This window comes from Sipha flava, unplaced genomic scaffold (genome assembly GCF_003268045.1).
Source record: "Sipha flava isolate LNK unplaced genomic scaffold, YSA_version1 609_pilon_pilon, whole genome shotgun sequence".
Classification (NCBI taxonomy): Eukaryota; Metazoa; Arthropoda; class Insecta; order Hemiptera; family Aphididae; genus Sipha; species Sipha flava.
In genome coordinates this window covers 35,692-54,193 of record NW_020273586.1, presented here as the reverse complement: position 1 = coordinate 54,193, position 18,502 = coordinate 35,692, and the positions used below count along the sequence as shown (strand labels likewise).

General features: G+C 22.7%; 2 protein-coding genes across 2 annotated transcripts; both read right to left on the bottom strand.

Moving 5' to 3' along the window:
- Nucleotides 1-3,702: 3,702 nt before the first annotated feature.
- Nucleotides 3,703-18,375, bottom strand: LOC112691382. Its single transcript, XM_025565622.1, has 31 exons — nucleotides 18,343-18,375; nucleotides 17,986-18,268; nucleotides 17,796-17,909; nucleotides 16,418-16,498; nucleotides 16,089-16,291; nucleotides 15,847-16,015; nucleotides 15,568-15,746; nucleotides 15,141-15,375; nucleotides 14,876-15,085; nucleotides 14,466-14,651; nucleotides 14,238-14,408; nucleotides 14,034-14,169; nucleotides 13,770-13,964; nucleotides 13,453-13,696; nucleotides 10,616-10,773; nucleotides 10,286-10,395; nucleotides 10,088-10,214; nucleotides 9,320-9,522; nucleotides 9,091-9,248; nucleotides 8,908-9,001; nucleotides 8,750-8,840; nucleotides 8,556-8,688; nucleotides 7,956-8,125; nucleotides 7,682-7,876; nucleotides 5,947-6,164; nucleotides 5,654-5,858; nucleotides 5,236-5,429; nucleotides 5,023-5,157; nucleotides 4,802-4,922; nucleotides 4,503-4,731; nucleotides 3,703-3,760 (listed from the first exon to the last, which is right to left on the bottom strand). Exons 1-31 carry the CDS (start codon nucleotides 18,348-18,350, stop codon nucleotides 3,703-3,705), a joined length of 5,013 nt encoding a protein of 1,670 aa, XP_025421407.1. The 5' UTR covers nucleotides 18,351-18,375.
- On the bottom strand, nucleotides 11,268-12,536 carry LOC112691387 (enoyl-CoA hydratase, mitochondrial). The gene has a single exon (XM_025565629.1). It carries the CDS (start codon nucleotides 12,320-12,322, stop codon nucleotides 11,444-11,446), a length of 879 nt encoding a protein of 292 aa, XP_025421414.1. The 5' UTR covers nucleotides 12,323-12,536; the 3' UTR covers nucleotides 11,268-11,443.
- Nucleotides 18,376-18,502: the final 127 nt, after the last annotated feature.

Below are 18,502 nucleotides of genomic sequence, written 5' to 3'. Positions count from 1 at the left end.
AAAAAAAAAATGATAATACATTGAATCCGTATTTTTTTTTAATTAACTTAAATGAAAAAAAATTGCATATCAGATATTGAGAGAAAAGTTTTATTTAAGGATATTGAACGTAGAAGTTATTTTTTCTAGATAGGAGTGACTAATTTAATTTTGCATAGGAAAGGAAAATTGTTAAATCCGCCCCTGAGTTGATCAGAGACACGAAAGACTATTGATAAAATGTAATTCGATTCAGTTTATATGATTAATTTACAGAATATTGACCTTGTAAAATATTGCCACTTGGGATAATCAACCCCTCTGTTCTCCCTCTAAATGCATCACTGGGTATTGATCATTTAATCAATAATTATGCTACACTAACACATTACGATTACAGTAAAATTGATTTGTTAATATGATATTAAATGATTAATGATTTTTGTTTCAAAAATAATTAAAATAATGAACGTACCGGTATACTAAAAAATAATTTATTCCACGCTTCTATCATACATGTAATGATAATTATTACTCTATGTCTTTGCGTTAAATTAAAAAAAAACACATTTAATGTAATAACACCAAAGATTAATTACTGTACTTATATATTATAATTATAAATTTATAATCTTATCGGTTATTCTAAATAATACCTAGTAAGCATACATTTTTTATATATACCAATATATATATATATATATATATATATATATATTATATATATTATACAAATAAATGATACATAACAATTTACCCAAATACCCAGTTGTTCTAAAATAAATATAGAAAAAACCAATTTCTGATGTTTTTAGACGTGTTTTTTAACGCTATATAGAACATTCGTTTCTTAAATTTGAAATTTTGAGATATGTCTTAATATAAATAGAGATACTTCCTAAGATATAATGATAGTAAAAAAATGTATAGGTACAATATAGTAGGGCTTAAAATAGTGAGTTCCCTGACACTAAACTTTGAAAATCAAAGTGTGTACTCAGTATTATAAACGTACACATATATAATGTTTTATATTGTATTTTAGTTTATTGTTCGAAATAATATGAAATTCAATTCGAATGTATAAACAATATTTAAGCTATAAAAAAGCTGTTGAACTATTTGACGATTGGAAAAATGTTTTATCTTTAATTCCAACTATTGTTACATATAGAGCTATGGAGAATTTTAATGTTGTAAAAAAAATTGTATAGTTTATTTTTGAACAAAAACGAAATGAAATGTTTAATATTATTGATTCGTTTATCAAAATTTGGTGTACAGTTCATAAAAGTGCATAAGATCATAGGCGTGCGCACGGGGGTGGCCGGGTGGGTCTCACTTGCGGACTCTGGCTTTTTCTTTAATAAATGTATATCTATACTATACAAGATAGCGAACATTTTTACATTTTACATGAATAAAGTAAAGCCAGTTTTAATCTTATAGTATAGAATAGGGGTCTCGTTTTTGTACATGAATATGAATGTACGTGTCCACGTATACCGTGATCACGTGAATGAAACAAAATAAATCACGTATGGTTAATACACGTGAATTAACCAAAGCTTAATCACGTGAACACGTATCGGAATCATATTCACGAAAAAACGTGAATTAGTATATTCACGTGAACAGGCATTTATCGAAAACTTGATTGTAAAAGAAAATAGTCATTTATAGAACAAAAAGATTTTGTTAACTTTGTTAATAATGCCTACATGGTGGTCATATATTGCATTACAAAAACCGATTTTAGGTACTGTTTATTTAGTTGTATTTTATTTGAAAATGTATTTATAATTTTACTGATTAACTTCGCGCTTATTTATCTTTATTGAACTTATTGAACTCGTAGTGCCCGTTGCGTGTGTCTTATCTGGTAGTCGGATAGGTAGTGACTATATCGATATCTTGATGATAATATGATATTAAACACTTTAGTGTACGACGCTTTTAGTTTGCGTGCAATCATTAAGTGATCGTATTCATTAAAAAATTTAAGTTTTCTCGTAAAATGGTGAAAAGAAAAAGTTGGGTATGGGATTATATAAAATCATGTATTCACGTAATTATCCAATTCACGGATTCACGTAAATATAATAATTCACAGATTCACGTGAATATAATAATTCACAAATTCACGTGAATAAAATAATTCACGAATTCACGTGAATAAAATTATAAATACACGTGAAATTTTAAGCAACGGGTTATAAAAATTGAACCTTTATTTCACGTGAACACGTGAAAACGTATGCACGTGAAATAAGGAGCTCTAGTATAGAATTGATATATGTGAATAAATGTAATAAAGTTATTAGTTATTAATCAGAACTTGCATATAATATAAAAATTAAAGATGTAATTGACACATTCAAAAACCTTACTCCCGTAGACAGAAGGATGTAGTTGTAAATAGTATAATAATATGTAAATAAGGATTTCTTAGATATAAATTGTGTAAGTTTAAATAGTATTAATTTTTATATTTGAATTAAATAAATAATTTATAAAATTTAAAATATTTAATTATACTAGTAGCCTTTAGTACAAGAATCTTTGGTGCACTTTTTTTAAGGGGCTCCCTGCGGACCAAGTCTGCGCACACCTATGCATAAGATTAAGAAAAAAAAACTTCTGAAATAGGTGCATTAGGTAAATAAACTTATTCAAATGTGCTCTTCAATTGCCTCCTACTTTCACCAATTAGGAATTAGAACTAAAAAGTAAAAAAAAATAGTTCTAAATAAAAAAAAAACTATGTATACACTTCCAAAGTAATTTAACAGATGGATAGTTTACTTATAATTTATTAATGAACATATTAAGATTTTGAAAAATCTGAATTGAGAGCTTTACTTTCGAAAAAAAAAAAAAAAAAACTAGAAAATGATTGTAAAACAAAGTTTGAAGATTTTTTTAAAACCTAACTAATCTCAACAAATTAAAACTATGATGTTTTTTTTTGTTGATTAGGTTATTTGTATTCACGATTTCAAAAACAAATACAATCAAATGATGTTCTTTTATACAATATAACTAAAAGAAGAAATGTATTAATAAAAGCTATTGAAAACTTATAAGAGTCTCCATTACTTTGAGTATAGGAAATTATATCAAAAAATTAAATTGAAAAAATACATATTGAATCAGAAAATTATAATTTAAAAATTATGCCAAAAGGTATTTAGTTATTTGAAAAAATAAATAAATAAAGAAAAATCTCTAAGAAATTATCATCACTTATTTGTTTCTAACATTGGCTTTTTTTTCTGCTGTGCAAAATGATAAATTGGAGAATAATAAAATATTTTTAGTTGACCAATTTAATGCTGAAGAATAGATAGCATTTAGAGGAACATATAAGCAATGAAATACTAATACAAATTTTGCTAAAAATGGAGCTGTCTGGTTATTGTACAGAGCCTTTAAATTTTACAACAGCTTACATAAAAAGGCTGGAGCAAATAACAAAAAAAAAAAAAATTATGTAAAAGAAAATTGTTGACATATTGATTTTCTAATAAGTGTACAATATAAGGACGATTACAGGAAAACATTTCGAGAGGTTTTGTAAAAATATAAAAAAAAATAAGCTGTATTACTCATTATATAATATAATATAATATGTATGTATTTTATTTGTTATTCCTATAAATTTGAAATACCTATTAAATGTGTAGGTTAGGTAATTTTTTTATAACATTTTATTTTGATATTTCAGGTGAAAAAGAGTGTACCCATAATTTCTCCTATGTTCGTGCCTGGTACAAAACATCTAAAAATAAAATAGTTTGGATTTAACCCAAGTAGTTAAAATACATTTTTTTTTAGGAGAGTACCTCAGTGGGTGAATGTATACCTATTACATTTTCCCAAATATGAAAAATAAAATAGTGGCAGTATGTTTAATAATTATGAAAATGTCAATAATCTAATAATTTAAAGTACCTAAAAATTTGCCCATTTTATTTTTTAAATTAAAATTCTAAAAAATTTGTAAGCACTATAAGAAAAAAAAAATTAATAATAAAATACAATTATAATTTTCAACTAAATTATCTAGATGACCAATAGAAAAATGTATAACTTAGTTATATGGATAAATTACAATTTTCTAGTACTTGGTTGAGAGAAAGGAAATATTTAAATTAACTTTATTTTAAAAGTACTTAGTAATAATTATAAAACCACAAATACAAAAAGCTATAGGGGATTCACTCAATACATACCCAGTTTGTTCCTTGTGTTCATTACTGGATTTAATTGTATGTAATATTTATGAAAATAAAGAAAATGATCCTAACATAAATACAAAAAAAGGTAACAGCATGTCTTCAATATAATAAAAATAATAATATTTTATTTTGAAATAAAAAATGTATAAAATAAAAAGAATAAAATATATAAAATAATTCACTAATAGAAAATAAAAATAGGAATATACTTCAATTTAAATTTTAAGAATATTTAGATAAACAAAGTAAAATAAATTTAAATACTATTAAACAATTAATTATTTGCTTCTTAAAATTTTATATGTACAATTCATAATCATTCGAGTTTCATCATTACATAATGACAAGTCACATTTCTCAAAATACTTATCTATACCCCAATGGCGTAATTCTAAACATGCTTTTTGATTATTGCAAGCAATTGACCACATGGATAAGCTAATATCTTTATAGTTTTGGTTCGAGAGATTTCCTTCTTCTAACATTGATTTAATTCCATTTAAAAATACATCTGTAAAGAATAATATGTATTTTAAATATAATTATTTATAAATATAACACATAATGAAAAAAAAAATTACCTGATGATAAGAAAGTAACACGATTTTGTACATTAAAACACAAGTTTCTCAAAATAGCTAAAGAATCATTTTTAAAATTTGATTTGAGGAGATCTACTAAAATGTCCAAAACATAATTAACCTGGTAATTAAAAAGAAAAGCAATAAAAAATAAAGTAAGTAAATAAACAAAATTTAAAAAAATTGTAAAGTAATTTATTTATGAAGATATTTGTTTTTACTTTTAGGAGATGTATTTGTCCTTCGTCGTAACTTGTGAAGATTAATAAAAAATTTAAACATTCTTGTTCAATTTTATTAGAGCGTTTTTTATCTTTAAGATTAGGTACTGATATAATATGAGATAATAATTTGCTCTACAAATAAATAAAAAAAAAAAAAAAAATGCAATGCTTAATAACAAATAAATTATAATAAATCAAAATTTTATATACTTTTGTAATGATTGCGCGGCATTCTTGAGATTGACAGCAATTACTTATTAAGAGTAACATAATACTTAATATTTCTGTATGCAAAGTAAAATAGCTAAATAATGAAATAATATCATGAAATAACGAGTATGAAGTAATTTTTGTTTTAGGGTCTACTCCAAGTGTGCTACTAGTCATGGTCATTGCACTGCATGCTAAATATAAGAATTACAATTTTAAAATAATCACATTTAGTTATGTTATTGCAATGTACTTATAATATATTTTAAAATATATAGTTTAAATTATTTAATTCCATTTATTCTAGATTATTATGTTTAATATCTAAATTACTTTGTTAATGTTAATAAACACGGATTTAAAATGTAAAATATAAATAAAGTAAAGAAAAAATTATGGTAGCCAAAATAATACTTACCAGATGGACAGTTTGATGTAAGTGATACAAGCATTTGCATTGTATTAATTAATATATCTGATTTAGGATTAGAAATAACAATAGACCAGAGTTTATGAATTACATCTGGCAATTCTGAGGACGCATCTTCTCTTGCTTGAACACATCCATGAAATATATTACAAAAAAATCCCACAATTTCCAAATAGTGATTTAGTAATGTTTTCTAAAATATTAAATGATAATAATTTAAAACGTTAGCAATATTTGTATTAAAAACAAATTTTAAGACTTATATGAATAAGTATACATACAGATTTTTGGCTTGATTGTTTAGTTATTTGAAGCAACATCATTTTTAATTTTGAAGTTATAAAATATAACAAATTTTCTTTTTTTGCTGTTTCATATGTAAAAGGATGCTCAAGCAATACATTTGATAATGCAATTAATAACATTGTTCGTTTTTTTTTAATATGCCAATCCGAAATTAATGTTTCAATTAAAACTTTACACACACAAAGAGCAGATTCTAAATTAAACATCAATATTAATATAATAATAACAAAAAATTTAATTATAAACATTAAAAATATCTAATCTTTTGAATATAATTTTCAGTATATAAAAAGGATGATTCATAGGTGGAAATTTGGTTGAATTTTTTTTTTTTTGGGGGGGGGAGGCTATAATAATTCAATGTAAAATAACCCGCAAGGGCTTCGCCCCCACACCTCCTTCCTGTACACAATTAAAACTTATTACCTACCATTAAAAATATAGATACCTATGTTTAAATTGTATTAAAAAGACACTAAATAACGTATATTTAAAAATAATTAATATTTTATTTTAATGACTATTAAATATTAAATTAATTTATTATTATTATTTAATTATTTAATAACTATTAGTATTAGCAAAGATACTAAAAATATCATCGCTTTTTATATTTTTCGATATATCTTTTTCAATATATAGTATTGAAAGATTGTTGAACCTATCTTGAACCAACAATGTCCTCAACCAAGTTTTTATTTTTTTCATTGCACTGAAACTTCTTTCGCAAGTAGCCTAACTATGTAATAAGTATTTTTAATGCTATTGTAAATAGTTTTTTATTATTTCTTATTTAACGATTTAAAAAAAAAATGAACAAATAGTTAAAAATAAATTAAAAAAAACGAATAAAATTTCTAACAAAGTTTCAATTTTGAGGGGGCTATTAAAAAATTTGGGGGGTCTAAGCCACCCTGATATCCGCCTATGGGATGATTCTTAATTTGAATAATTAAAAAAAATAATCTAAAAATAGTGTACATATTGTGTACATATTGTTGATACTATTTATTGTATTGATGGGAATAATTGAAAAAAAAAAATTGAACGATTAGTAGTCGAAAATAAAATAATCAAATGATTAGTAAACGAAATAAAAATAATCGAATAATTCATGATTTAACTAGTTGAACTGGTTATATAAATAATCAAATGATTATTTATAAGCGTGAAAGTGAAATGCATTTTCAATCTAAATATTTATACGTATTAAACCGATTAGTGTGATCATCACCGATACCAGGAATTAAACCAATGATTAAAAATAATAATATAATACGGACAAACCAGTACACAATAGGAAATGAGTATAACATGCAATTTTTTCGAATAATTAAATTAATTTGCTATTGATAAATATGTCTGGTATCATTATTTGGATTATTAAAATCATTCGATTATTCCCATCACTAATTTATTGTATTTTATTTAATTAATTTAAATTCCAAACATTTAAACTTGAAACTATATAGAGTGAAAATTTTTCACAGTATAACAGGATCAATCTAAATGTTAATTTAAGATAGGTTTTTGTATTATCTAGGATTTTATTATACATGTATTACTGTAAATACATTTCAAACATTTTCAAGAAAATTTAATTGATTTTTTTAATTTTAAATCTAATATGAAAATAGATTTTTTTATAATCTTCTTCTGGAAAAAGAGATTTATCAGTAAAAATTAATATAATATCAATAATTAACTTACGTTTAGAAAATAGTGAACATAATGCAGCAACAACATTTAATGCATCTATACTAAGATCATTATTTATGGAAGTTATACTTTTTAATAATGCAGATATTAAATAATTTGTTACAATAAAAGTCTGATTATTTGTATACTGTATGATTGTGGTTGTTAGTTTAAACAATGATCGCCATACCATTATTGTACAATGATCTAAAATACAATGTTAATATTTAAATTATAAACAATTAGCGAACAAGATAAATTATAACTTATGATGTATTCTTTTTACCTAATTTGATATCAATTCTTTCATAAATTATGTTTAAAGAGGTTAATACATTTTCAAAACTATAATTGCTATAAGGAATAAATAATGTAAGAATTGAACAAATGCGACCACACATTTCCATGATATTGGGTTCTTCAATGCATACAGGGGTTAATTTTTTTTTTAAACATCTGAAATACAATAATCAATTTAATTAATATACAATTAAAAATATTGTAAAATTCGTCATGAAATATTTAGTTATATAATCAATATTTAATAATAGTATATTTATACTACTTTTCAAAAATTATATAAGCCATAACATAACAAGATGAAAGAAAATTTTAAATACTGATAAACAGATTTAACAAATAGGTTTTGATAAAAAACACTCCAGAACAAATTAAGTTGGAATAGAATAATACAAAACAGTAAAGAATTAAAACATAAATTATAATGATAATTAATACATTCATTTTTACCTTTAATTTATTTTATATAAAAGCGAAATGTAAAATTATATAGTTACTTTTTTTTTTTTATATTTAGCAGAATACTATTTACAAAAAAGAAAACATTAACTTAGTACCAAAGAATTATTAAAAATTAAATACATACATAATTAGTGAATGTAAAAATTGACTATTTTGATCAAATTTTTGTAGATCTATTCCGGTTAATGTAATCATATTAAAAAGCATACAGCATATATTTGCAACAAGTTTTGGAGATGTTGAAAATTTACTTTTTTCTATAAAAAAAAACATATGTTCACTACTATATAAATTTAATAAAATATATTAAAATGTTACCAAATTTGTTAAAATCATCATATGAACACAAATTAATAAAGTAAATAAAAGTGTTAAAATCCAGTTTATTAATATATTTATGGCATGCATCCTGGAAAAAAGTAGTATGTAACTATTAAATAAGTATGTTAATTAATTAAATATATTTTAAATATTACTTTGAACTTGGGATTACAAAAAACATTTGAGCAAAATATAGTTGCCTGTTCAGCAACAATACAATTTTCCAAACAATGAATTTCACAAAAATAGCTAAAAAAACAAATTTTAATTAATTAATAAAATGTTTCAATAAGTATTTGGTTTGTTGGTATATATTTTTTAACATAAAAAAACATTACTTTAATGCAAGATTAATTAAATTATGTGATACTGAAATATCAATAACAGCCAAACCCGCTGAAAATTGGAAGATTAAAGCACGCACTAATGGATCAGTACTGTGTATCATTGACCATGTCCATGTTTCCCAATCATATAAACACCAAACCTCATAAATCTAGTAAATTAGAATAATAATAAAAATTATTGTAAATACAAGAATATGAAAAAAAAATTTGTTTATTATACATTTGGTACTAAAATTGTATGGTGAAGAATGTGGTTCAAAATAATTAAATAACTTCTTTGCACATTTTTTTCATTATAACTATTCATCAAAATTGTTTTTAATGGAATAAGTTGAGATAAAAACAATTTTACAAGATCTATATCTATATTTTTCTGATTTTCTGTTAATAAAGTTAAACACTTCAAGTTAACTTGTAATAAAACTGAAAATATATATATAAAATAAAAGCAATTGCACAATAACATAAATCATAAATTTATTTATTAAATATACACATCATTAATATAATAACTATACAACATTTATGAGGAAGTTACACCAACATTTCTTCAATTACAACTCACTATCTCACGCAACTTAGAATAAAAAATTGTAATGCCTTTGAATTATCTTTTTTATTTAAAAATGATGAAATACAAAATTATAAGTAAAAATGATAAGTTTAATATGACATAGTTATAAGCCACATATATGAATTATTTATGAATAGTAATGAAATGGTTAACATTTAAAATAATTAAATGCAATCAAAATTGCAATAATTAAATTTGCTTATTGAGTCAAAAATTATGGTTTGAAAAATTTACAAGGAAAAAATTACCAATTTAATTTTATGATTAATTGTAAAAATTGCATTGTAAAAAATTGCATTGTAAAATATTATTTTTATTGGATATAAAAAAATGTTGATGCATAGTTATTATGTCATAACATGATTTACTAGATATTAATATAAATTAAATTGTTAGTAATGCATATTCTTGTACCAAATTCATTTTTCATAGATGGTAATTGATTAAATAACAACTTTGTTAAATCTAATGTGCAAAAATGACTGTAGTTTTTTAAACAAAGCCAATAAACTTCATAAAGCTCAACAAAAAATTGATTGCACTGAAAATAAAAAAAAATTTAAATTTAAAATTATAATGATTACAAGAAATAATTACTCATTTTATACAGACCAACTGGTTTGAAATGTCATCATTATTAAAATTATCAGCCATATTATGATGCATAAATTTTGATTTCATTAATAAATCAGGAACCCAATGAAATTTACTAATTAATACTCCTAAAAATATCATCAATATGATGCAAATTAGTATTAACAGTGTTATAAATCACTAAAAATAATAGACACATTTTATGGAATATATCAACTAATAATGTAACAAAAATATAAAGGAAGTTCTTTGACTTAATAAGAACTAAATGTAGTTCATTTTTTTTTTTAAGAAAAAAATTAAGAATTCTACTACATAATATTTTAGTTTTTAAGTGAATATACATACTTTTTTGTAAAACAAAATGCAATAACTTCATGACAACAATTAATGTTTGTAAATCACTTAACATAATTGGAGGCAATACCAAAAATTTTCGCAATGCATTTTCTAATAATTCTTCATCGACATCGAATTTCTTAATATGTACACTTAATTCTAAGTACCTAAAAATTATTATTTGTAAAATATGAATGAATTAATCAATATAATTAAGATGTATTTTAAATAAAAATATGTGCACTTGTTTAATGAAATAACTATTTAAATAATTGTTACCTAGTCTTTCCAAAAAGACTTAAATCCTAGAATTTAAAATATATGGTTTAACCTTAACTCACTAAAGAATTATCCTAAAATAAATTTCTTCAAAATATTTAATATTTGATAATGCACTTTAAATATATATATGTAAGAGCTAATAGATAGAAAAATAATATGTATACTAAAAAAAATTTTGATTTGTTTATTATTTAGATATCACTTAATATTTCACAAAGATTAAATTGTTGTATGACATTGTTTCACTTACATTAAATTTAGTATACTTCAATTATTAACATGTATAATTATAAAAAAAGAACTTGACTATTATACTTTATAAAAATAAAATATAATCAAATTAAGATTATTCTAAGTTCCTACTACCTATTTCCATTAATAACATGAGCTTTAGGAAAATCTAAAAAGTCAATTTAGATGTTTTGAAATAAAAAAACTTAACAATAATTTTTTATAACAAATATAATAAATTTATTCCATATAAAAAAATCACAATATTTTAAACCAATTACATAAAGTAAAAGCTTGAATTTTTTATAATAATGGCATTACACTTTAATTATTAGTGAAATTTGGTTTTCTCTTTTCAACGAATGCTGCCATTCCTTCCTTTCGATCGTCAGTTGCAAAAGTGCCATAGAATAATTTTTTCTCAAATTTTAAACCCTGGCTTAAAGTTGATTCATATGCATGATTTACAGATTCTTTGCATAAAGCAACAATTAATGGTGAATGTTCACTAATTTTTTCTGCTAATTTAATAGCCTCTTCAACTAATTTTTCAGGTGGAAATACCTTACTAACTAATCCTCTCATTAAGGCTTCTTGAGCAGTGATTTGATTACCAGACAAACATACTTCCATTGCAAAGCTTTTACCACAAGAACGAATCATGCGTTGAGTACCACCAGCTCCAGGTATGGTACCAATTATTATTTCAGGTTGTCCAAATTTAGCTTTTTCTCCTGCATAAATTATATCACACATCATTGCTAGTTCACAACCTCCCCCTAGAGCAAAACCATTCACAGCAGCAATAATTGGTTTCTTGCATTTGCTCAAATTGTCCCATTGCTGTAGTAAACCAGTTTTTAAGTTTGATGAATAAGTCTGGTTAAGCATTTCTTTGATATCAGCACCAGCAGCAAATGCGCGTTCACTACCTGTTACAATTATAGCTCCAACTTTATCATCTGCATCATAAGCAGACACCGCTTCAGTGAGTTCAGTGACCAAACCATCACACAAAGCATTTAAAGCTTTGGGGCGATTAAGTTGAACTAGACCAATATTATTTTTCTCACCAACTTTTTTAGTAATTATATATTCAAGGTTACTCGTTGACATTTTCATTGAAGAAATAGGTGTTAATATTTTAGTTAAAGAAAACACCAATTTTGTTTTAGACATCGATGATTTTAGAAAAACTGCCATTTTTAAAAATATATAATGTAAGTTTTATAACGTTAAATAATCATAAAAATCTTTGAATATTTAAAAAAAATAACTTGTAATTACTTTCTAAAAACAGAATATTAAAAACAGAGAGTAATGATCACATATAAAATCAAACACTGGAAATCACTTAATGAATATTAATCTTAAGTTTTCAAAGTCATACGGACTTCAAACTTCGACTTTGACCATCTACTAGAGATAAGGAATGATATGTAAAAAACGAAATTTGTATGATGAGGTAACAATTGATAATAATTAAACAACCACATGTTAGTTTAGTAATAAATAAAGGTTATATCATTGATTATAAATATAATATTTATAACCAATGGTTATATGTTAAGTTATGTAACAAACACAGTGTAGGTAAAGTACAATGTTTATAACAGTTTAACTTGTTACTGTGATGAGATAAATAATAATTTAATGGGTAAATACTGTGAACAATAATAATTAATTAGGTAATTAGGCATGCCGATTATACAATCTGGTTTGAACTATGTAATAGATTATTTCGACTATTCGATTATATGGGTTAAATTTAGTAATATGTTGATGGATATTATAATTTTTAGTCTCATCACATATAAATAATTTAAAATATTTACAAGTTATTGTTTTATATTGAACCATAGAAAATATGAATTTTGAATGTGAAATTTATATAAATGGTCAAAAACTATATTGAAATTGTATACTTTTTTCTACAATTTAGAAGAAAATTATTATTCAGTTAATTAATAATATTTTATTATAATGTTTAATGGGGATAGAATTTAAGACATATCTGAAAAATCAGAAAAATAAAAGTGAAACCTTTACATATTATAAAATACTCAAAATCCTAAGACAATGACAATCAAAAATAATTAATTTTTATAAGTATAAATCAAATAGGTATTTAAAATGTTATGAATAAATTATCACTGTATAAATTTGCATTCTTAAATCTTAATTATACTAAGGACAATAAAATAAAATATTTAAATTATATGAAAAACTATACGAATATAACTTTATTATAATATACTGTTTTAAATAATAGATAAAGTAAAAGTTTAAATATTTATTACTACATTAGCCATAAAAATTAATTTAAATATTACCTTTTCAAATCACCAAGAATAAATAATGCAACTGGATGCGAATTTGCTGCAATTAAGTCAATCAAATACTTTTTGACAGACCATTTAATACAAGCTTTTCTAAAATTATAGAAGACTTCATGAAATAATGAGCTCTGTGTACTTGTGTCAAGACCATTTTCCAAAAACAATTCAGTATTATCGAATTGCTTCAAATTCCATGTTAATATTAAAACATCCATACAACTTTTGCTCTCTTTAATTTCTAAAATATAAGAGTAGGTAGGTATAAAAATATATTATTATAGATGAAACTATTAATTATTTTTATTTTTTACTTGAAAATAATGATACATCAGTGTAATTATTATTTGAATTCCAGTACTTGTCAATTTGAATTGGAATATATATTTTACAAACAACTAATGAGGGCATTTTATTAAATTTAGTTAAATATTGGTTAAAAATACAGAAAAACAAAATTTGTAAAATATATTGTTTTACAAGTGGAATGTCATAAAAATCTGATAACACTGCAATATAAACATAATAGTTTATTATAATTCAATAAAAATAACTATAAGTATATTTATTTTATATACCTGAGATTAATTGTAGTTGGATATCAAAATTATTTGCTAGTAAATCATTTTCATTTGATGTGAATTTTTTTTTTTTTGTGAAACATAAAATTAATTTTAATAAAGCAATTAATAAACCCCGTTCATTTACAAATAACTGTAAAAATAATAAACAATATAAATCAAAAACTTAAAAAATACTATTTATAAAAAACAAAAATGTACTTTTGTTGATTTAAGTAAATTTAGTATAATATTAATCCCTCTATTATGTATAAAATGTTGTTGAAGATGATTATATTCAAGCATTACAGATACTTTATACAAAGCACATTTAATGATTTGATGACTTGAATTATTCTCGATTAAATCAATCATATCATCTAAATCATTTGTCTAAAAGCACACAAAATCATTAAGATTACAGTATTAAAAAGATAATAAAATACATACACTATATTCTCCAATGGGTTCTTCTAATTTTTCACTCAAATCATCAAATTCAATTACAAAAATGTCATTAGGAAGATCAATACTTTTATTTAGCATTGTTTGTAAAAACCATGTTAATCTATTATTTGCTTCAATTCGACATTTCTTGTCTTTGCTCAACAACATTATGATTATAGAATGAAGTAACTAAAAAATAAATGTTAAGTTTACTAAATAATAAAAGAGAAAGTTTAAGATAACATTAGTACATTTCAAATAAAATCTAAATTAACATCTAGTACTTGATTTAATAAGTAACACAGATCAAAATTACCACAATAGGAAGTATGCAATTTAAATATACTTATAAATGAGAATGTATAAAAGTAGTCATAAAATTATCATAAATGTAGTCAAAGCATAAAACAAACCATTAGGTTTGAAATATTAAGCTCTTCTGCTTGATCAGGATGAAACAAATTAAAAATAATTTGACCAAAAGTGGATGTTTGATTAGCATAACAGTTTAAAACTGGCAAGACTGGAACTAAATTACTCAAAAATTTTTTCCATTGATCAATTTTTACAGTATTTTTGCAGTTCAATAATAATTCTATAACTTCTGATGCTAACTGACATATCTATATATAAAAATAATTAGTTTATTTAGATTAAAGAATATAAAAGCTTACACACCTGTTCATTAGAATTAGCACAGCCAGAACATACAATCTCATTTAATACTTTGGTACACAATAAATGTTCTAATAACCGACTAATTTTGTTTGATTGGGAGTGAAAATTATTCAATATGGATTTTACTGTTTTATTGAGTGCTGAATATGTATGAATTACAACATCTAATGATTTATAAGAAAGTAAATTTAACAAAATGTTACTGTATTCATTTCTATAAGGATCAGTTAAATTGCTGAAAAAATAATAACAATAATAAAAACAATTAGATTCTAAAGTATATTAGAATAATTCTAAAGTAAATAAGAAAATAAAAAAACTATATGTATGTAAAATTCAAGAAAATTATTGTGCCATTAAATACATAATGTACTAATAATAAAAATATCAATAAAAGAAAATTTATAATTTGACGCTTAATACTTACGCATATTTACATACATCTCCAATAAATTTATCAATTATATTAAACTTTTGATGAAACCATATAATAGGCATTGAGGTGTTAAGTAGATGTCCATATTGTTTTATATCTAAGTTACAAGAAAATAATAAAGTATAAACATTTTCAACCATTTTGATAATTTTTTTTTCTAATAGTTCTTCCTAAAACATAGCAAGTTTACATAAATCATATAAAATTTAATAAACTATATTTTTATATTAATTCTATGAAAACTATTAATTTTAGTTATTAATCACTTACATTAATAATTTTTATATAAAGTTGATGGTACAAATCGGGATACAGATGAATCCAGTATGGTTGTTTAAGTATATTTAAAATGACTTCTTTGAACTGTTCATTAGATATGCTATATGGTAATAATTTCTTAGCAATAATGAGAAACATCAGTGAAGATGAGGGTTCATTTCTAAATCACCAATTGTAAATATATTTAATGAAATATGATATTTGATAAAATTAATATTCTTAAAAATACTTACGGTAACGTATGTTTAATCATACAATTAGAAATTATTAATTCTAGGTAGAATGTAATATTACAACTACCAGCTATTGATGATAAAAGATGTATACTAGATATAAATAATGAAAAAGCTTCACTGCAATTATAGACAATATGTTTCATTAAGGTGGGCATCAATGAAGCACAAAATTTGGCAATACCCCAACGTGAAATTCCATTCTTAAGATACAAAATTAATCATACATTTATAAGTAAATAAAATTTATATGAGTTAATTATTATATAGAATAATATTACAAATTAAATATTAAATTAATATTCTATGAAAAATTAATAAAAATTTACATTGGTTGTAGTCTCACTATTAGTCCCTGTTGTTATTTGAGAGTTGGAACTAGAACTATTGTCAACAATTTCAACATTTTCCTAAAAAAAAAAAAAATTAATAAATTCAAAATTTACATTTATAATTTTTATATATTAAAGAATAAAAATAATAATAAAATAATTTATGCACAGAAGCATTTCGGACCGTGTTATCTGAGATTCAGTTAAAGTATTAATTTTAAGATTTTATAAAATTAATTGTTATAGTATGTAATTAAATTGGCAAATACTTAAAAGTATTATAAATTTATTTTTAAAATATAAGTATTAATATATATATAAAAGTTAAAATGAAATTAGGATGCATAGGTTTAAAAGATAATACCATCTGATTTTTTTATTGTAAAATAAATTATTAAAATATCATGGTTATAACCAGGGCTCGTAAATTCATGGATTTGCATATCAATCTTGTAAAGCTGTATTTAATGCAAGATGACATAGAAATCCATTTCAAGGTACTACAGTGAAATATGTGAAATCTTATTTGGCACATTTATGTATATTTCTATTTTAATAGGCATATTATACAACATTCTATTAGAATCTATCAAAAATCTAAATGGAAAATATATATGAAATTAAAAAAAGAAATTGTACTATCTTTTCTTTTCTTATCTTCTTAATACACGTACATTTAATGAATAATTTGTTTCAAAAGTTTCAGATTTATCATAAAATTAATTACTGACAAAGACATACATTATAGGCATTAAATTCAATAAAATAAACAACTTAATTTTTTATAAGAATTGTTTACGTTAAACTTAAAAACTTAATAATAAATAATTAAAAAAATATAATATGTCCATAAATAGATTTAAACCATTCTTCTTGAAGATGATTTTTTAAGATGACTAACTCTATCGATTCATATATTTTACATTTTTTAAGTAATTTTTCTCAGTTTGGGAGTTGGTGGAATATTTAATATAATTAATAGTTTTATCAAAATTAAAAAAACCTTTTATGTATAAGACAGTGTAGAATTTTTACTCATCGCTATGAATATAGTTCTATGGCTTAACTTTTATTTTTTATGAAAGGCAAAAGGGTTTATGTCACTTTTATTAACTATTAATAATCACTTTTTAAGAATATGAATGTGTGAATCATCAGACCAAGATACGCTACGTAATATTATTAATAGTAGATTACACCATAGACCTATTAACTAGTTTAGTTTATAGGTTCATGGATAATAATAATGAAAAATAAATATTTAATAAATAATAAAAATAAAAATTGAATATAAATAATTCAAGACTGTTGACAATAAATAATTATACATATTTATAAATATATAAATGAGAAGGGAGAGAAGTTGTATACTTACACATAAACCGGAAGTAAATTCAAAATGACGTTTTACTAATTTTTCAACAAAATAATTTAAACATTCCAAAATTAATTCAGTTTCTTTATTTTCATTCAGCCATTTAATTAATTTCTAGAAATAAATTTAAAAAATTACAATAAGTAATACATTTAAATAAATACTGATTTAAACATATAATTTTAACTACCTTAATAACCAATGGATGTTGTAAAAATATTTCAGTTTGAAACTCACATGAAAGTTTTTTTTTAAAAATATAACAAATTTCTGAAATACATGAATCATTTAATTCCAATTTATCTTCAAATAATAACCATCTTCCATCTTCACATAAGTCAATCACAGGAAAATACCAATCTGTAACATTATTTGTTTGGTCATAGGATATATCTGAATAATTAACCAAACTATAGGATATATCATCAGCAGCTACTGAATTAACTGCTAAATCACCATCACTGTATCTTTCCCTGAAAAGAAAAAAAAATATTTTTATTTTCAATTTCAATAAAAATTGGTAATACAATTGAAAATTTTTTTTTACATTGTCATTTTTAAACTGTATAAATCTGTTTCTTTTTATATTAAATGTTATATAATTATTTAGTAATATAATAATTAAAAAATGTAAACAAAAATAAACCGAGAATATCAAATTCGAAGTGAAACACAGTTTATCGATTATATCCATTAACACTTAAAAG

Excerpts from the sequence above, each read along its gene's own strand:
- LOC112691387 (XM_025565629.1), bottom strand. The coding sequence starts at position 12,322 with ATGGCAGTTTTTCTAAAATCATCGATGTCTAAAACAAAATTGGTGTTT.
- LOC112691382 (XM_025565622.1), bottom strand. Across the intron at positions 9,002-9,090 it reads TTAATTAATCTTGCATTAAA|CTATTTTTGTGAAATTCATT; the intron begins GTAATGTTTTTT and ends TTGTTTTTTTAG. Across the intron at positions 8,126-8,555 it reads TTTTTACATTCACTAATTAT|ATGTTTAAAAAAAAAATTAA; the intron begins GTATGTATTTAA and ends ATTGTATTTCAG.